The 21,854-nt window shown below is 36.7% G+C and overlaps 1 protein-coding gene across 4 annotated transcripts in view; it reads right to left on the bottom strand.

Annotated features, from left to right (window-relative positions):
- The window catches only part of ROBO1 (roundabout guidance receptor 1), a 1,192,968-nt gene that overhangs the window by 35,942 nt on the left and 1,135,172 nt on the right, over positions 1 to 21,854 (bottom strand). For 3 of the 4 annotated variants that reach the window (XM_030801652.1, XM_030801651.1, XM_030801653.1), the window contains 6 exons: positions 20,734 to 20,776; positions 14,320 to 14,474; positions 10,311 to 10,646; positions 8,464 to 8,571; positions 5,681 to 5,825; positions 1,534 to 1,782 (listed from right to left, as the gene is read on the bottom strand). In XM_030801652.1, coding sequence (XP_030657512.1) covers positions 1,534 to 1,782; positions 5,681 to 5,825; positions 8,464 to 8,571; positions 10,311 to 10,646; positions 14,320 to 14,474; positions 20,734 to 20,776 — 1,036 coding nt within the window. The remainder of the gene's footprint in view (positions 1 to 1,533; positions 1,783 to 5,680; positions 5,826 to 8,463; positions 8,572 to 10,310; positions 10,647 to 14,319; positions 14,475 to 20,733; positions 20,777 to 21,854) is intronic. The other variant, XM_030801654.1, reaches the window with a different exon arrangement.

The raw sequence follows: 21,854 nt of genomic DNA, 5'->3' as shown, positions 1-21,854 counted from the left end.
CTAAATCAAAATAAAGGTATCTGAGGTTAACATAAAAAGAATATGACAAACTCATTCTTCTGTGACATTATAGTTATGAGAGAATACATTATTCTAAACTTAATTTTAAAAGACAGGAGAAAATCTATTTTCTGCTGACCAAAGAAGTGACTTACCGATGCAAAAGGAAAACTAAAGTACAAAAAAACCCACTGTCAATAATATGACAAATGGGATCTAATTAAACTCAAGAGCTTCTGCACAGCAAAAGAAACTACCATCAGAGTGAACAGGCAACCTGCAGAATGGGAGAAAATTTTTGCAACCTACTCATCTGACAAAGGGCTAATATCCAGAATCTACAATGAACTCAAACAAATTTACAAGAAAAAAACAAACAACCCCATCAAAAAGTGGGCGAAGGACATGAACAGACACTTCTCAAAAGAAGACATTTATGCAGCCAAAAAACACATGAAAAAATGCTCATCATCACTGGCCATCAGAGAAACGCAAATCAAAACCACAGTGAGATACCATCTCACACCAGTTAGAATGGCCATCATTAAAAAAATCAGGAAACAACAGGTGCTGGAGAGGATGTGGAGAAATAGGAACACTTTTACACTGTTGGTGGGACTGTAAACTAGTTCAACCATTGTGGAAGTCAGTGTGGCGATTCCTCAGGGATCTAGAACTAGAAATACCATTTGACCCAGCCATCCTATTACTGGGTATATACCCAAAGGACTATAAATCATGCTGCTATAAAGACACATGCACACGTATGTTTATTGCGGCACTATTCACAATAGCAAAGACTTGGAACCAACCCAAATGTCCAACAACGATAGACTGGATTAAGAAAATGTGGCACATATACACCATGGAATACTATGCAGCCATAAAAAATGATGAGTTCATGTCCTTTGTAGGGACATGGATGAAACTGGAAAACATTCTCAGTAAACTATTGCAAGGACAAAAAACCAAACAAACACCGCATGTTCTCACTCATAGATGGGAATTGAACAATGAGAACTCATGGACACAGGAAGGGGAACATCACACTCCAGGGACTGTTGTGGGGTGGGGGGAGGGGGGAGGGACAGCATTAGGAGATATACCTAATGCTAAATGAGGAGTTAATGGGTGCAGCAAAGCAACACGGCACATGGATACATATGTAACAAACCTGCACATTGTGCACATGTACCCTATAAACCTAAATTATAATAAAAAATGAAATAAAAAATAATATGATACAGAGCTAGCAAACCATATATATGAGCTCCATGTGGTTATGAATGTAATTTTTATAAGTGGGTGAGTATTAATACACATTATGGTTGCAAGTTCACTAGGATCAATTAATCTAATGCAATGGTCAACAATATGACTTGCTATGTTAATTGCCTGGGTTTACTGTGGGATGATACTGCCAGAAGAGGCTTATGAGACAAGAAAATTACTTCATGGGAGAGCATTCGATAACTTCCACTGAGGAGTAGAAATTATCTGATTTGTCAGCAAAGAAGGCTACTGACTACATACCTCCTTTCGGGCTGGTGCTGCATGTGGCCAGTCTCCTCTGGACAATCCTGTAACATGGGCTGGAGTTCTTCCTGTGGGGAGGGAGTCAGAGTGGCAGTGGACTGATGGCTATAGGACACGGCAGCTGGAGAAGAAGCTGCTCCCCGAACAGGGGGAGTGGGGCCCCGTTCATCTTCCTCCTCTTCTAATTCATCTTGTTGCAAATACATCCTTGCTGGTGGCACGGGACATGGCATTTCTTGGTCATAGCTAAAATAAATGATAAGGATGTGTAGACTTACTTCAGGTTATTCACATAAACTATTTGGATAGTAATGAAATGTCACCTTTAAATTGTTTTTCAAATCTGAATGCTCTCAGTCACATTAAGGAGATATTGTTGAAAAAGGTTTTACCTCACAAGGTTTGTGAATTACTGCATAAACTATTTTTCTCTAAGGGATTGTAATTTACATTAGCATATTATAGGGTCTTAGAAGTCATGCAATAAAAAAATTCACTTAACATGGCTTAATTTAGTACAGCCCAAATGTATTTGGTATATTTTGTTGCTCCACTATGTTCTCGAAAAGACTCAAAGATGGTATCACAGAGGACCTGAAGATGAGCTGCTACATTTAGAGAAAAATTACTCTTTCTTTCTTTTTTTGAGATAGAGTTTCGCTCTTGTTGCCCAGGCTGGAGTACAATAGCGCAATGTCGGCTCAACGCAACCTCCGCCTCCCAGGTTCAAGCAATTCTTTTGGCTCAGCCTCCCAAGTAGCTGGCATTACAGGTGTGCATCACCAGGCCCAGTTACTTTTTGTATTTTTAGTAGAGACGGGGTTTCACCATGTGGGTTAGGCTGGTCAAGAACTCCTGACTTCAAGTGATCCATCTGCCTCAGCCTCCCAAAGTGCTGAGATGACAGGCGTGAGCCACTGTGCCCAGCCAAGAAAAATTACTCTTAACAATCCTTTCAGGGGAAGATATACTGGAGGTCAACCTATTTAGTCCAATACAACCTATTTTTTTTTTCTCTGAAATTATAGTAGATCACTATTTCTTCAGCTGAACACAAAATGAAGTTGTTGGCTTGCATTTAGGCTAGTGAGTGAAAAACACACCATTCAACCATAAAATGCCCCTCTACTCCTCTGCTGGAGATGGGTGGGAAGCACGATGGGTCCGGGGAACATTCATGCCTTTCTCTTTTCTCTTATCCCAGGGTGTAGGTTTATCGATTATAAGGGCAATGAAGTACTACATTATATAAACTGCGGACCCATTTCTCTTGTTCATTCTCTACCATCCACCTTGTTTACCTGAACTCAGGAAAGCTGATGCTCAAATAATGTTTCTTTGCATCTTTCTTTACTTTTCTAATCTCACTGTCTCCCTCTTTGCCTCTTTCTTATGTTTCCTTTATTAACAAACAGCTGAGCAACTTGCCTACTTATCCAAACTAGAAATGTTTTAGTCATCTTTGACTTCTTTCTTCTCCCTCAAACTACTCCCCAATTCATTTCTATTCTATCAATCAATAAAAACTCTCTAGAATCTATTCTCTTATTTTTATTTCTTGTATGTGCTACTGCAACAATCTTTTAACTGGTCTCCTATCCTCCAGTCACTCCATTGCTTCCAAAATTACATTAATACGCATCACATGCAAGCTATTCATGTGCTTTTCAAAATAAGAACTGGCTCTCTAATTGTTTAGAGAGAGAATAAAATATAAATGACTAAGCAAGACACTCGAGTATCTGCATAATCTGGCTTACATCTGCTGTCCCAGCTTCGTCTCATTCCCTGCCATGTGTTTCATGTTAGTTTTCCAGGAGACCACATCTGTGTGGTCCCATGTCCATAAAACCCCTTCTTCTTAACTGAGAACCTTCTCATTTGTCCAGGTCAAGAACAAATGTAGCCAGTCACGAAACCTTCATTCTTCTCAGTTAGAATCAGTCTTTCTCCTTGGGGCACAGTTGCAGCTCCTATATTGCTTTTTTTTTTTTTTTTTTAACCTATATTCACTTATTTCATTTTAGTCCTCTTATTTTTGTGAACGAAAGCAGCAATGAATGTTGTTAAAATAGCTTGGGAAATGCATTCAGGCCAAGTAGAATGGCTCATGCCTGCCTGCAATCCCAGCACTTTGGGAGGCTGAGGTGGGACGATCGCTTGAGATCAAGAGTTCAAGAACAGCCTGGGCAACACAGTGAAATAACATCTCTACAAAAAAATAAAAATAAACTTAGCTGGGCGCTGTGGCACAAGGCTATAGTCCCAGCTACTTGGGAGGCTGAGACAGGAGGATCACTCGAGCTCTGGGGTGAGTCCCTGTTTCTAAAAACAAAACCAAACCAAACCAACCCAACCAAACCAAATAAAACATACAGTTCTGTTTTCATTACTTGCAGATTCCATATCTGCAAATTCACTGACTCGGTGTAATTTATTTGTAAACCCCCAAACTGGGATCTGTGGCATCTTCATGGCCACTCCCACGGACTCACAAAGAGGCCAAACATTTGAGCACCTGATGTGCACGTTCCCAGCTGAGGTAAAACAAGGATACACTTCGCTTTCTTGTGTCAGTTCTCACACGGTAAACAAGCATCCTTTTCATGGTTCATTTAGTGCCATGTTTGTCAAAATGTTTTAAGCTTTATATTAGTAATCTCCCTGCTTAAAATGGCCCTCAAAAGAAGTGCTGAAGGGTTCTTTAGTGTTTCTAAGCCCTAGAAGGCTGCGATGTGCCTTAAAAAAAAAAAAAATCTATGAAATAAGCTTTGCTGAGGAATGACTTATTGGGTTCCATGTTAATAAATGAACAGTATATATTAAATAAGCATCTTTAGAAAAACATACGTAAAACAAGGTTATGTATTGGTCAGTTGACACATATGTTGTGACTAGAGGTTAGAAGGAATCTAGCCCTGTATTTCTCCTAGGACAAATGGTTCAACATTTGCTAACTCACTGTTCACAAGAATGTTAAAATGCATAAATATTGTGGATAATGAAAGTTCCCTGTAAATATTTTCATATAAGAATTTTACTTAACGGCCGGGCACGGTGGCTCACTCTTGTAATCCCAGCACTTTGGGAGGCCGAGGCGGGCGGATCACGAGGTCAGGAGTTCGAGACCACAGTGAAACCCCGTCTCTACTAAAAATACAAAAAAAATTAGCCGGGCGTGGTGGCGGGCGCCTGTAGTCCCAGCTACTTGGAGAGGCTGAGGCAGGAGAATGGCGTGAACCCAGGAGGTGGAGCTTGCGGTGAGCCGAGATCGTGCCACTGCACTCCAGCCTGGGCGACAGAGCGAGACTCCGTCTCAAAAAAAAAAAAAAAAAAGAATTTTACTTAAAAATGCATTTTATAAAAAGATTATTAGAAAACTGAAGCACAGAGGCTTTGTTTCTGGGTATAGCAATATACTTCTCCGTGCGTGGAGAATGAAGGAATGATGTCTTTACAGCTGTGACAGAAAAAAACTGTATTTTCAGGTATATTTTATGATTTATTCATTAATTCTTCACCTTAAAGGAGTTTGCCTCCTTTGGTTATGTTAAAGAAGCAGCTGTTTTGTTTCGTTTGGCGGTACCATGTCCAGTTCTACAGATTCTGGAGTGAGAAAGAGGTACACTAACGTCCTAATTGCTATCATGTAGATTATTATACTTGTTAAGTCTTTGGCAGAAACAATCCAGTAAAGTTGACATTTGTACAGAGTTCTCAGCATAAGGTGATAATATCTAAGAACAAATAGCCTTCGGGATCCCATCGTTGTGGTATAAATCCACACGATTATATTTCAAAAAATTCAAGACATGTCACAGAAGTTCTAATATTCAAAAATCACACAATTATATATCCATATGTTAAATTGTGTATACACATACAGGATGTATACATGAGCTAATATGTATCATTTTTCTATTCCATTCTAAGTTCCAAAAGAATCTTTCAAAGCACAGGTTCCTTTTTTGGAAGCAGCAAGGAGAATTTTTACTTCCTGCTGACCAGCACTATTTTATTTAAAGGCAACTGTTTGTGGACCTTAGGAATCAGTCTTCTCTTGACCACCTAGTTTAATAATTGCTGAAAATGGGCTGAAACAATCGTATTACACTGTTTACATCTGTTTGGACGCTCCTCTTACCTTTCATCTACAGAAATGTTGTACTCTTCGCTATTGCTGTGTGGAGGAGGATGTGCTGGGGGAGGAGGAAGCAGGTCTGCCCAGTTCATGCCACCCTGTTTTGGTACCTTGGGTGTTCTTGCCCCTTTCTTGTGCCCCTGACTCCCTAGAAAGGAAATAAAATACAAGCCATTGATCTCTGGCCTTTAAGCTTTTTCCATTAGTCATAAGTTAATTATTTTTTGTAAATATGATTTTATAATTCATTTATATAGAGAGATAAACACGCTTTTTCATTAATTTTAAACAGAACTTTGTACAAGAGAACATGCAAGGTACTGCCATGAATAACTGCAAAATAAATAGCAAAAAAGCAATAAAACCATGAATGAATGTTTCAAGTCATATCATTAGTAGTGATCTTCCTATAGCAATTAATTGCATTATGGATTATCATCTCAAACAAATGAGCTGTAGACATATTTTCTGGAACGCCTTTCTATTATTTAATTGCTGGAACCTAAAATACAATATGATACAGATACGATCTATTAGAGTTCCACTGTTGCATTAAATCACTGAATATATATAATTTGTACTTGTCCATTGAAATGTTTTAGGCACAATGAAATTACTAGTTCTCTTCAGAAAGGCAAGTACAGATGAAATAACAGCTGGAATAACTGATAGAACTAATGACAAAAGAAGCAGAAAAATGATTTTTAAAGGGGACAGAAGTGTTTTCAGCCACTGTTTCTATACAATGATGGCTTATGGTAAAATGATGTTGCTTGAACATTCTTAGCAGTTTGACATAGCCCAATTATTCAAGTGTTCCAGTGTTCTCATTTTAGATTTGGCATATTTTTTAAACACAGAAGCCTATATATTTGAGAGCATTTATTTTAACGAAAACTTTAGGTCAACAAATATTTGGGGACAAAATATCCCCCTTTGCAATATGTTATATTTTAGATTCATATGTGAATGATAGATGATGAGTCTATAATTATTTATTTTTCCCATAAGGTCCCTTTATATCAGTGCATTGTCTTGGCCTTAGTTTTTTAACCCTATCCAACTCTTCTCCAAGTCACGTAATATGTTAATCAGGTCTGGTCATATTCAATGAGCCTTGATTTTTTTTGTCACTTGGGAATTTTCAGTCAAATGGCAGTGTTTGTTAAGCCAGATGTTCTTGTACTGCTATGTTACCACACTGAGTGTGGGCTGGGGACAGGCTGTTATTAATAAACTACAATTATCAGTCTTATGTGTATGTGCCTCTGTTCTCTCATCCACCACTCAGGTGTCCAGCATTGGGATAGCCGTGCATGGGTTGTAGACTAGACATTAACCCGCGCCTTCCTCTGGGTTTCCTGATATACATCTACTGTAGCGACTCCATCAGTCCGGAGAGGCCTGACACAGATCTCTCCTATACCTTACTTACTTGCTTTGTTCTCTTCCCTAATTACCATCACACATCTTTACATCTTTTTACCATATATTCACAGAATATCAAATGATATATAGCAGTAGAACATCCAGATCTAGCTATCTAAGCTGAGGGATACTGAAGGTCAATTAAATATTAATAACCTAGAATCATTGTTTATTTTCCCATTAAGATATGGTTTTCTCTATGTGACTAAAAATTCAAAGATGAAATGGCATAAGATAATCAAATATTAAAATATTTCATATGATTTTCTTAAAAGTAGATCCTTGAAATATTTCTCTTAATTCAGGATTGACTTAGTTTCAAAAAAGAAGTCATTTAATAAGATGTTAATTGTTAAAACAAACAAACAAACAACATATAATAGAATCAGAGTAAATCTAAAAGGTAAAGGGCCATTTCTAAGCTCCCTCAATTCCAACAGAAACACAGGCTAGACAATGCCAAACCAGCATGTTAGTTAAGGGAAAACTGTAAAATGCAACTGCCATATTCATTACAGAAGAGGGGTGGAGACTCTTGGCTCAAAGCACCTAAGAACAACTTTAATCCAGTTGCTGGGAAGTGGCATTTCTACCCTCTCCTGGAGAAACATTGCTAGAGTCAAGATCAGTCGCTTTTGTTCTCATTGTGGTGTGACGTGCCACATGTTAGTTCTAATAACGAACTGCCTTTAATTAGAAAAACAGGACTTAAGTACCCAGCAAGCTCCCATCTGCAGCCCCTATCAGGAAAACAGCTGGCAAACAGCTGCAATAGCATGAAGACCCCAGGGAAGAGGCCTCAATGCGGCTTTGGGAGGCACTTACAGGCAGGTTGGGAGGTTGCTTTACGAGGCTTCAGAGCAAGAACTGAGGGATCGTAGAGGGATGAGACACTGCGACAGGTTCCTATTGTACCTGAATCTCATGTTACTGTCTCTTCGGCTTTTGATTCTGCTCAAGTGTCCTCAAACATTATGTGCTTTTATAGGCTCGTTTCAAATGGCAACATATTTAGCAGGTTGACTCTGTGCAACATTTTTAGTTATATTTTGGCCAAGGGGAAAAAGAAGTTTCAACTGCCTTTACAGATTAGGCAGACATGTTTCTTCTGGCTTTGCTAAAGCTCATTAACAAGAAAGAAAATAGGACACTCAGTCTTTGTTGCCAAATAGAACATAAAATGATTTAGTGAGTGGAAAGTCCCTCAAATTGCAGAGACAAGACACATGCCTGAGACTCAAATTACATAAAGTGATTTAGACATGTCACCTACATACGTCAGTCCATTAGCACTCAATGTGTAATCTTGGAAAGTACCAGCTTTTTAAAGGAGAAGTTCTTTGGTTCACCTTACTTACCAGATGTACTACTGCCCCGGTCTGAGCTGTTGTAGGATCCCCCTGTGTTCTGGTCGTATGATTGGTTGTATGGGATAGTTGGAGGAACTGGGTCATTTGCTCGATAATCTAGACATATCAGATGAAAAAACAATAAACATTTATTTTCTCTTCATGAGTGATTTCACATCTCTGCTTTCTCTATATTTCTGAGTAACTAAAGAAACAAATTGGACCATTTATTTGCCTTTTTTTCTCTTTTATTGTTGTATTCAGATTGTCAGGATATAAAAAGGCTTATACTCCAAATATATATAAACTATAAATAACTTTAATAATATAATACCAATATGATTTTAATAAGAAATCACAAAAATGTCTGCAAATCATAAAAAATAAATCACAATACATAAAAATAAAACTGAAACTTGTCAGCAAGGTTATATCTAATAAAAAATATATCTATGATTCAAAAAAAAAAAAACAAATATCTTAATTTGCCCCAGAAATGCTTCTGCTTACTTAGGCAAAGGTGAAAATCCAAATGATAAGCTTGCCACTGGAATGTAGTCAGTAATAATCTGTCATCTAGTTGCATTCCAGGTTTTTTATTATAGTCTGACATACCAAATCTGCTTACAAGCAGCATAAACAATAAATCAGAGTTCTGAAATATTTGTACGAAGGCTCTCAGGCCTTTCCGAAGTCCACAGTAAAACAATACACTATGAAGGAATAATTTGACAATAGTTTGAATCACCACTGCCAACTCCATGATAACAGAAACTGTCTTGTCAGTCTTTGTTATGAACTTATGCAGGAGTCTCGATCCATATTTATTAAATTCGGTTATTATACCAATCAAGTACTTTCTTAAACTTGAGAAAAGGCTAGCTGACTTCGTTCTCAAGTTAAAACATAATATTAACTTAAATGAAATTTTTAAGTTATATTTTTGTAATCTTCAACTGCGATAAATCGCATTTTCGAACAAAATGTTCCCAACCCAAACCTCAAGAAAATGTCTATGTCTCCAATTATCTCAGTGTATTCTTTACCTGGAATAGGTGGGGATGCATTGCCCCCATCTACTCACATTAGAGCAATCCTGGTTTTCCTAGAGGTATAACTTTGCAAATCATGTTATTATGGCAGTAGCCTAAAGGACTACAAAGAAATCAAACACCTATCATCTTTTCCAACTCATACACTTTGTAAGAAACATTAGGAAGAAACATTTCCTTCAGGCCACAGAATACCATTCTGCAGCTTCAAGTTAATACTAAACTCAATTTATTTTAGGTTCTATACGGACAGACTTCAATCAGGTCAACCAAGGAAATTTAGGTTCTAAAATTATACATTGTAGCAGTCTTAATAACCACACAAGGTGGGAGACATACAACAAATTGAACCACTTCTCCAGTTCAAGTTTAATTTAATTATTTTATTTCAGGTTGATATAAAAATGCCATTGGTTTATATGACCACATAGAAGCAATTATCTTCCATCCTCTAGTGGAAAGAATGGGATAGTCTATTTATTGAAAATGTGAGGTATTGTGACAGTTGTACATCTGCCTCATGAATAAAAGATTGTCCATCCCAATCCTTCACCTGCTATTAAATTTAAATTAATCTCAAAACCATTTGAAAATACTGATATATTATTATAAAATAAATTTTCCAAGGTTATTATTGTGCTAACTAATTCTTTGACACTGGAAATTTTGAAACCAAAGAAATAAGAAAATCTCAGCGACAGAAGAAAAGATTTTACTTGCTAGTCGCAGACAAGTTTCAACATCTAGTTGAGGTGCTGACAGTATCACACAGAAACAGATGGGAATACGTGCAAGCCTCTTCACCTTTGTTCAGCTTGTTTTGCTCCATGATGTTGTGCTGAACTGGTGCCACTTCTTGTTTCTGCTGTCCCAGCGGTTTCCAGTGCTTCTCGCCAGAGTCCCCGCTGCCATTGTTCATGTTGTTGCTGAGGTTTGACTGGATGAGCTGAGTGGTGGCGTAAGGAGTAGGCTGCCCTGATGGATTGACAAAACGCCCATCCTTCAGATTTGGGCTATTGAAGGTTTTCATCTCATTGATTTTGTTACTAAGGTCCACATCACCATAAACAGTTGACTCAGGGAGCATCAGATTTGTTTGTTTGTTATCCAGTTGGTTGTTATAATTTGCTATACAATCAGCTATGTGCAATGGAGAGGAAAAGGAAAAAATCATTCTGCATGGTTATTCCTTTTAAATTTCTTTCTACGTAGCTTTGTGAGTCATAAGAAAATCGTTATGTAAAGTACAAGTGGGCTTAAATAAGATCAATAAAAATGGCCAAATATCCACATGTGCTTTCTAAAGAAAATTAATAATTGAAAAAATAAAAGAGGGTACACAGAATTTGTAGACTAAATAAATTTGAATTTCTGATAGTGCTGAAGTAAACAATTCACCCGATTTAAAATAATTTTCATTTAATAACCTCATTAGTACGAATTCCACTAAAATAATATATACATGTAAATCATTACGTGCCAACTTTTTATTTTCTAGTCTTTGGTGACTGAATTACTTGAAGCTACTGGCTAGCTGCTGAAGCAACAGACAAAGCATATAAATTGAAAATCCAAAGGGAAAAAACTACTCATAGATCAAAGAACTTGAGACTTAGGTATTTTATAAAATACATTTAAAAGATATGAGGAACAGGAGTAAAATGATAATAAATAGTACGAAGGAGAATTCTATTAGTTCTTGTTGTAGCCATGTTGGATAATCATTATCCAGAACATGCTATATAATCATTTTCTCATGGTTTCATAATGACAACCAAAGAAATATAAAATGACAATAATAATAGCAAAAGGAATCATAGTAACCTGGGTCATTGACTCAAGTAAGCCTGAAATAATACTTAAATATCTAATATCTCATTTCCACTCCAGTTTTCTCTCCACTGAAATATTTGGACATTAAAAAACTGAATATACATACATAATATATACATTCATATATATATATATATATATATAAAATATGGCCTGCAGTTGAAAATATTAAAATGGTAGGAAGAACTGAAATCATATTTCTAAATTAAAATATTTCTAAATTAAATAGGAAAATTAGTTAAATTACAATGGTAAAAATATCATTATTTTATTCATATTGTCCAAAAGTGGTACCAACATTAACAAGTCACCTGCAGCATTGGCTTTTAACTGGATATGTTTAAAAATTATAAATTAACATGCTTGTTCCTAAAGATGTAAATGGGAATATAATCTTAAGAAAAATGTGTAATTTCTCTATCCTACTGAATTGAACTATTCCGCTTTTCAACCATGAACCGTCAGGGAACAGAAATATTTGTTTCATCTGGCCTCTGCTATTCTTATTTCTAATTTCTAGTTTTGTTTAACAGTGGTTAAGAAATACTATAAAGATCATGTGGTTTTTGCATTCTCATTTTGTTTCACCAATCTGTCTATACGTGTGTTATCCAACAGAACTTCGGAGATATTGGACGTGGTCTACTCCGCTTTGTCTGATACAGCAGCCACTAGTCACGTGTGGCTACTGGGCACTAGAAATGTACCTAGTGCAAAAGAGGGACTGAGTTTTAAACTATATTTTATTTAATTCAATGTAAATAGCCATCTGTTGCCAGTGGCTACCATTTTGGACAACACAGCTCTACCTATTAATTTAAATGGGTATCGCCATTTTTTCTCTCCTATAGGTCTCAACCCAGTTTTTCTTGTACTTATGATTACATGAGTCTCCATCTGTCTAGACATTCAGAATATGGGCCTCTAGAGGACAGAGACTTGGTCACATGGATAGGTCACATCCATGTCCAGTGGAGACTCAGGATTCGCTTTAAGGGCAGACATGCAGACGGCTCTGTGATTTCATCTTCATAGTGCATAGCATCTTTACTTAACTCCAACTTCTCTCTCGCACACAGGGTATTTTACTTCTATCATCATAGAGATTCCATACAATATTTTTAATAATTTTAATATTTCCTATATTGGGAATATTGGGATTTTTTGGGGGGAGGGGTTGTTTGGTAAGAAATCTTTGGTAATTTTTATTTCTTTAAATCTTGCAGACTGTACATCCGATTTTTTACTATTATGTTTTGGCATGAAATTTTAGCAAGATAATTTACTCACACATACATCTGACCCAAAAAACAAACAACAGAAAATAAATGTATGCATGCACACCTGCAGTATATATATATCTATATATATGCATATGTATATAAGTGTGTATGTGTGTGTATATATATATATATATACACTTATATACATGTGTGTATACACATACATATGTATATGTATATATATACATATACATATATATGTATATATATACATATACATATATATGTATATAAGTGTATATATATTTACATATAGGTGTATATACACACACACTTAATATATACACATATATATATATATATATCCTGTCCTCAGGATTTGCTACTATACTATAAAATCTGATGTTAAATTTCAGTTAATTTTTATTTAAATTTTTTGTTATTATTGTCGTAGATTATTATTATTTTTGCTATTAAAGAATTTGGTTCATTATGACTATGAATTTATTTACCTTTTGATCTGTGTTACTTCCAAAATCTCAAAAATGATTAAATATGATTAAAGATTATTTAATTACAATTAAAAATTGTATGCCAGGCACAGTAGCTCACCCCTGTAATCCCAACACTTTGGGAGGCTGAGGCAGGAGGGTTACCTGAGCCCAGGAATTTGAGACCAGCCTGAGCAACATAGCAAGACCTGCATCTCTACAAAAAATTTTTTTTTAATTAGCCAGGCATGGTGTTGGGCGCCTGTGGTCTCAGCTACTCGGGAGGCTGAGGTGAGAGGGTTAGTTGAGCCCAGGAGGTTGAGGTTGCAGTGAGCTGTGTTAATGCCACTGCACTCCAGCCTGGGTGACCGAGCGAGATCCTATCTCAAAAAACAACAAACAAACAAACAAACAAGGTAAAAGAAATTGTAATCACATACATTCTTATCAACATAAATACTTTTGACCAGCCTGGCCAACATGGTAAAACCCTCTCTCTACTAAAAAAATAAAAATTAGCTGGGTGTGGTGCTGTGTGACTGTAATCCCAGCTACTTGGGAGGCTGAGACAGGAGAATCACTTGAACCCAGGAGGCGGAGGTTGCAGTGAGCTGAGATTGTGCCTCTGCAGTGCCTCTGCACTCCAGCCTGGGCTACAGAGTGAGACTCTGTCAAAAAAAAAAAAAAAAAAAAAGTTAAATACTTTCACGGCGTGCACTGTGGCTCACGCCTGTACTCCTAGCACTTTGGGAAGCCGAGGTGAATGGATCACGCGAGGCCAGGAGTTCGAGGCCAGCTTGGGCAACATGGCAAAACCCCGTCTCTACTTAAAAAAAAATAAAAAAATTAGCTGAGCCTGATGGTGCAGGCCTGTAGTCCCAGCTACTCAGTAGGCTGAGGCATGAGAATCACTGGAACTCAGGAAGCTGATGCCACTACACTCCAGCCTGGGCATCAGAGTGAGATTCTGTCTCCCATAAATAATAAATAAATAAATATTTTCACATGATTTTGTCCTTATTTGCTATTGATTGTAGAATTTATCTTCCCAATTACCTGGGCAAAATTTCTTTGGTGGACTTTAGCAAAAGTATGGAGGTTAAGGGATGGAGAAAATACTCAAATCAGGCTATTTTGCTCAATAGTCAGCATTGGATAAAATACTGGTCAAATTTTATCTTCCCATGTAGGGAGAGGGAAAGAAAAGATCTTCTGGCTAGTTCCTTAAAAAGCTTATACATATCAAGCTCTCTCTGTGTCCCTAACCTGGGCGACTGTAGGTAGTGAGGTTGCTGTCGCTGTTTCCGTTGCCTGCCGTGCAGCAGTTGATGGAGCAGTCATTGTGGCTGTTGCCAGTATTAGGCCACGTGTCTGCCAGCCATGGCTGAGTGGCAGGTTCACTGATGTTGAGAAGTCCGGGCCTAAATAAAAAAATATATTAAAGCAAATGTTATATGAATAGAGAATAATATTTTCTATTTAAAATTCCAATACATTCCTCATGTTGTTATGCTCACAAATCATCTGATGAACTATGCTGAATGACATTATTATCCCTTTTATTCTACACACAAGGCAACTGTAATATAAGGTCCTGGGATGTACCTCCATTTACACAGCCATAACTGTACACGGGAAGAGTTATGCATCAGACCTAAAATCTCGTATCATTTGCAACGTTCTACTCTGCCTTTAGTCATAATGGTTAAAAATCAAACATGGAATATGAACATATTTTTGAGTCCTTTAGTGGCTTAAAAAAATACCCTAGTTCAGATAGTTGGCACTTCTTCATTTTGACCCATTAAAAAATTGTGACTCCTTACAGCTTCATTAACAAATGAAACAAGCCTCTTTACTCAGACAATAGATTCTTCAAATTAAATGCACTGGCATATTTTTCTCCAAAACCATGTTTCATACTTAATGAGTTTGGGGCTCTGTGACATTTTACACAGATCCTCATCAACGTTTCAGAGCACAGTTCTGTGAGCTTGTCAACATTTTCCGATGGTGACAATGTAAAATGTCATAAATCCCAACATAAGCAAAGGAAAGCTGATGAATTAAATCTGATAAAACAGAGATGTCCACTAAAAAGAATATTAGTGTTAATTTTGTTATTTTTCAGCAGAAGATGTTATTCCTCTTTTACTGTGCATTGGGAATGCCAAGTACATCAGCGATTATTAATGGGAGCCCTGGACCAACAGAGCCAGGGACTCAAACTGGAGTTCAAGTGGGATTTTTCATTCCCTTTTCCAACACCGACTTCATACTTACCTCCATTCAGCAAAAGAGGTGACATCCCATTCACAATAAACACACTGGCATTACAGGCTCTGCAAAGATTTTCTTGGTGGTTTTATTTTCTATGTTAAAATGCAATAATTATGTTTCTTATTTACCTGGGAAGCAAGAATCTGATATTTCACTTTCCATGGTTCTTATTCTAGCACGTAGTCTACTGAGTAAATTTAGTATGTAAATGATGGTTGAGAAATAATCCATTCTAAACAAAGGCTATGTACTTATGATTCATTTTTGTATGCATATGTGGGTACATATATTTATATAATAAAAATAAGTATTTACCCTTTGCTTATAATGTGTGAGGCATTGTTCTGGTTTTTTTTTGTTAAACAGGTGTGAACTCATGTGGTCATCACGACAATTTTACAAGGGAGGTACCGTTACCCAAATTTTAAAGATGAGGAAATGGGACGTCTAAGAGAGGTTAAGAAGTTTGTGCATGGTTATACAAAGTGAGTGAGTGGCAGAGCTGAAATTCATACCCTAGCAGCCTGGCCCTAGAGCTTACACTCTAATCTAAGATTTTATAAACACATATACTGGAGAGTGCTAAAATTTCCTAAAGCTCTGGAATATTCTTAATAAAAGGAAGAGTGGAGAAAATATCGGAAGTGTAAGCTGTTAAAACTGAGCCATCTTACTATTAAAATTGTTGATAAATCATGATTTGAAGAGTAACGTTTCCAAACTGTTGAAATGTTAAACATTTAAATGCAAGTTATAATGTAGATATCTGGAGCCTTGAAATAGATATTAGTTCTAGAAATTCTGCATCTAGTAATCTTTTGCTCTCTTATTTTATTTTTCTTTGAACTTAAACTATGAATGTTATCACTGTAGAAGTTATTAAAAATAAAACTCCATATGTGACACAGCAGAGATGTTATAGGACGTCTGAAGTATGGGCCAAGAGGAGATTTTCCACAGACTGACTTAAATGTTTCAAAAGAAACAGACAATATTTTTATGCTGCTCTGATTCCCTCTGAAAAACACTTCCATAGTGAATGCTTTGATATCATCATGGGCAGAGAGACCTTTTCATATATATGAGGGATTTCCAACAGCAAGCTGACTTATCGATTTACATCCTAGTTTTCTGTTTAGACTTGAATTTGGAATGCTAATTATTTAAGGCAGAAGGTGAGCCATGATTACTGGTCTATAATGAACCTTAAAATGCCATGTGCAGATCTGACAGGACTTTGAGGAAGTCAAGGTCATATGTAGCTACTCTAATATGGGTTCTAAGGTCTTTTTTTAAACAATTTCCCAGGTTACCTTTATATATTTGAGCTTAAGATATGAAGCAGAAAAAATACACATGGTCGTTATAGGGATTAACATGTTTCTTCAATATTATTATGTAATATTATCATATAATATATTAAGTGGATAGATTTATGTCATGAAGAAAAAAGAGGGCAAATGCACTTTAGTAATTATATGGCAATTGCCTTCAATTCCTACTCTTCTCTTGATATTCCAATCACTCACCCCAAGAAAGCCTACTTGAACTGCTAAATCACAAAATAGAACACTACAGAGTCCAGGAGCTGGGGAAATGGTGAAGGAGGCTGGGAGGAAGCTGACAAGGCTATAGGCTGTCTCCCCTTCCCACTGGCAGATTGAATGAGCTCTAAAGCCAAGGCCTAGATCTCAGAATTGCCAATATTTTAAAGAGAAGCAAAGGCTTGAGCTCTATTTCCTCACCTCCCACCAACAGGGAATGTGGTATTGGCATTCTCTACCAGATTAGCCAGACTTTCCCACCCCACCCTTCTCAGGTTTTCTCTGCTTTCTTGCTTTATGCTGTGGTTTGGATTAAGTACGTTTTTTGGACACATTGCCTGGAATGTTTGAGCAAAGGCAAACAAATGAATAGAAACAGCTACTTAATATTTCCAGGATCATTTCCCTGGATTTTCTCACAAATTCTTTGCCCTTTTTAAGTTGGGAAGGGGTCTCTTTGCTTACCACAATCTTCATTCTCTCTTTTCCAGGAATAGCCACATTTGCAATGTTCACAATTGTAACAGAGTTCTAGATAACCTTCTCCTTTTATTAGAGGAAAAAATACAGCCTCCAAAATTTCTCTGAAGTCACCAAGGACTGAACTCAGGCCTTCTGACATTCGTTTATTCAATGGCTCATTCATTTTTTTCTTACTTATAGGTGACATCTTTCAAAAATTAATCATTCATATGATTTATCACATTTATTTATGTAATTCAATAAATTACATTTATTGCATTATTAAAAACCCATTTATCGATAAATAAACCATGTAATCTCCATCCTCCAGGAACTCACACTCTCTCATCAGAGACAATCATATCTACCAGGATTTGCCAAACATTTTCTGTAAAGGACCAGATAGTAACGTTTTAAGGCTTTCCAAGCCATACAGTTTCTCTGATAACTACTCAACTCTGCCAGTGTGGTGCAAACACAGTCACAGAAAATATGTAAACAAATGGGCCTGGCTGTATTCTTATAAAACTTCATTTAAAAAAACAGGTGGAAGGCTGGATTTGGCCCGAGAGCCGTGATTCGCTGACCTCTGATATAAACAAAAGATAACGGCATCACCTTATGTTAGGTGCTTCATTGAGGTAATTCCACATTAGAGAGTTGATGGAGAGCATGGCAGGTGGAATGCAGTAAACTGAGAAGGGTCGCGGGGTGGGGAGACAGTCCAGACCCATGTAATACATGCACGGTGTAGTAAGGACACATAAGAGAATGCAATCTTGGCAAATGGCAGGTGGGGTGACACAGTGGATTGTAGGGTCTGGCACATTTTGAGGTGTGAAGTGAGTCTGCAGAGCCCTGGAGCTGTGGACTTTGCATATATTATGCCGAGTTTGGATCTGATCTTCTAAACATGATTGGTCCTATTGATAATGGGATTTTCTGGAGCTCAGAAACATGATCAATATGCATTTCAAAAGATCATCCTGTCTCCAGTGAGCAAAGGGAATTAGCAGGAAATAGTGCTAATGAAGGTATTATAGATAGAGGTAGGACTCCTGAGAGCTTTTGTCATAGATTAGGCAAAGGAGAGGTAGGGCTCGAAATGAAACAACATGACAGTGAAAGGAGTAAGAGACAGCATCAACAAAATGCAGTAATGGATACAGGAGGTCCAAGAGGATGGCTGGAAGGTTTTGGCTTTGGTGTCATTAACCAAGTGAGGTAGGAGGTCCAGTGAGGACTCAGAAAGTCTGAAACATGAGGAGAACCAGTGCTTAAGGGACAGACACAAGAGAAGTTGTGTAGGAGTTTGGTTCATTATTCCCTCTCTGATCTCGCTGGATCACGAAACACATAGACACACAGACACACATACACATACGCTGACACACACATCCGTAAGTGGCTAGGAATGAGGAATGCTTTACCCTTCATAAAGCATCCCTATTGTCCTCATCCTGTTTTATTTTCTCCGTAGCATTTATCAACTGCTGATATTATACAGTTGACTTTAAAAAAAAATGTTTATTATTCATCTTGCATTTCCCCCACTATAATGTAAGGTCTAGAAGGGCAGGAATTTTTATCCACTTTGCTTACTGATGCATCCCAAGTAAGTAAACTAGTACCTGTCACATAGTAAGTGTTCAATATATTGCATGAATAAATAATTTTAAAATTTTGTATATAACTGACATTTTGAGCACTGACTCTGAAATCTTTACTGAACTGTTGCCTCCGTAACATCCCAACATCGTTTAGCATTTCATTTAGGAAAATGATCATTTCTACTTAGTATTTGAAATAAATCAGTTTCACTGCCAGGGATTTCATTTTTAAATTTAAAAAGCTATGTTTGTTTTGTGATATAGTGAGCTTTCCAAATAGCTCAGCAACTTTGTAATTTTTCCTTCCTGCCGTAGCAACTAGCATTCGCTACCTATGCGTTCCTGCCATTGTTTCCCATGTGCCAGTTTGCTCTATCCAGGTTGTAAATTCTTTTAGAGTAGGAACCAGGCTTATTTTTCTGTATGCGTGTGTGATTCTTGTGTACACATGCCCACGCACAGAGGCTAGTGAAGAACATATCAAAGATGCTCAGGAAGCACTTTCACATGCTTTGATTAATGAGGAGGTTGAAATATACACATGTAATGAAGTGGTTATAAAATCAGGTATTCCAGATTCACCCACGAGAGAATATTCTTATGCCAGAGGCTCTTTCACGAATGTCTGGGCTGTGATTTAGATGGAATTCCCCTGGATGCACAAACATGCCCTGGTTTAACTCCTGAATCAAGTGGATTTATTCCTTATGAAAACCTCCCTAGCTTTGGGACTGTCACTGGCTGGCTTTGTTTCACAGGTATGAAAACAGGAAGTTAGCAATACCCAGGAAAGAAAAGATTAGTACTTGTTGCCAAATTTGTACAGCATTGGCTAAAGGTGGTCAACCTTCTTTTTTTTAAACCACTCTTTGTTATGTACTAAAGTCAGTAATTTTCTTATCCGAAGGCATGTTCCTTGCATTCAGGAATATCTTACTCATTTTTATCTTTCCAGTAGCAGCCATGTTATACAGCTGTACAAAGAAGGGAATTTAGTAAGTTCACTGAATTTGAATTATAAGATGGTTTTGGTTGGAAGGTTTTTTTTTTTTTACACTGTAAGCTAGATGTTACTGTTTTGGAGAAAAAAGAAAAACATCTTATTGTGAAAAATTCTGAAGCTTGGCTCATCACATAACTTATACCTTATTCCAGCCCCTTTAAGCTGGTTGTCACATCAATTTGTGATTTCTCTGTGAATACATTAAAGTTCACTGAATAATAATTACTTTAAAAATCATAACTATAAGATTGAGATTCATTTCAATTAGAGGAGGGGAAACATTCTGTTAACAAGCTACCCAGATTTCCTCTTTTATTTCAACACATTTTCCTGCAAATGGGGATGTGAACTATGTTGAATTCATAACAAGAACAAACAAACATAACCTACAACTTATCAGCAATTGGTGTGTTCAGCAGGTTTTTCAAATGAACACTTTTTCTTGGATAGTATTTGTTAACTAGCTAATTTGTTAATCTTCATAAATGCCACAGCTCAGTCACTTTAACTCCTTTTAATCATTTGCTAAATCAGCAAGTCTCTTTCTCGGTTAAAGTCCTCCCTCTGGTGGTCACCGACTGAGACGCAGCTACTCCAATCAACTACATTTGTGTGTAAACAGCTTGGTTCAACAGCACAGCTGAATGGAGTCTTTGTCAAGAAACTAAATAAATTCCACCTTTAAGTTAGACTTTTTAAGCAGAGAAAGTGGTGTCATTGAGGAAGATGAAGAAATATTTGGAATTCCCTGTAGGATCTACAAAACAAGCAAGATAATTACCTCCCTCCACTGCTGACAGCTTCGCCTCCTCTCTGGTAAGTTACTAGAATGTTACGAAAAAAAGGAACAATTAATAGACATATTTATATATCAAAAGCTATTACATTCATGAGCTTCTTTCTAAAATGGAATTCCTCCTGTCTTCCTACACAGAAGCATTGCAAAAATCACACGATGTAACAGATTCTGATTCAACTAGTGACATTTCTTTAAACATTGTATAGAATTATATATACATATCATATATCTAATTATATATATAATTAGATATCTATATATCACTCTTATTTTCTTCATATTCCAATAAGGTGGAGAATCAAGAAAAAGCAAAACATCAGTACACTCTTATTAAATATAACTATTACACATCTGTACATTAGCATTCCCATGGATTTCCATTTTGAATTTATTATTGGAGCACATAATTTCATGATTTTATATAAGTGTAAACTTAAACTCAGGGAAAAAAAAAACTACTAGATTATTTTCCCAGAAGTATGAGTACCAGTAAGTCAAAGACAAATGTTAAAATAAACCGTTCTACACACAAAGATGTATGCCAAGTTGTGACTATTAATTCACGTGATCTATTTGTTTATTGTGGCTTGTGCAAATTATTTCTCATTATATTTTCATCAGACATGTATAGATAATCAAAATATAATGCTCTTGAAAGCATCCTCAGCTTAATACATTTAGGGTGGAAAAATTTAACCATAACAAAAAAAAGATTTTCACATAGTTAGGCTATGTGGTTAAGAAGATTAGCTTTTCTGTAAATACAGACACATTTTCTAAGAAATGTGTTTTTAAAGCTGCCAAATTCTGCTACTTAGAAGAACTCCAAACTGGACGTCTGTGTGAGAGAGATAACTGTTCCTAGTGATGGCAATAACTGGATTAAAACTGAGAGGGCATAACTACAGGTACATCTTTTCCTGGAGGTGATGTGACAGAAGAGGACCCATTTTGAAAGAAATTGAATAGAACGGAATATTAGGATTCTGACTTAGGGAAAACGAAAAGTTTTATCTTTCCCATGTGCTGGATACTGTGGTTACCTTTAACAATATTGATTCTGGGGACAGAGAATTATAAGGGAGAGAAATTTTCGTTGGAAA

This window comes from Nomascus leucogenys, chromosome 21, assembly GCF_006542625.1.
Source record: "Nomascus leucogenys isolate Asia chromosome 21, Asia_NLE_v1, whole genome shotgun sequence".
NCBI classification, from domain to species: domain Eukaryota; kingdom Metazoa; phylum Chordata; class Mammalia; order Primates; family Hylobatidae; genus Nomascus; species Nomascus leucogenys.
Note: the sequence above shows the minus strand (reverse complement) of the source record. Positions and strands in the feature narration are given on the sequence as shown.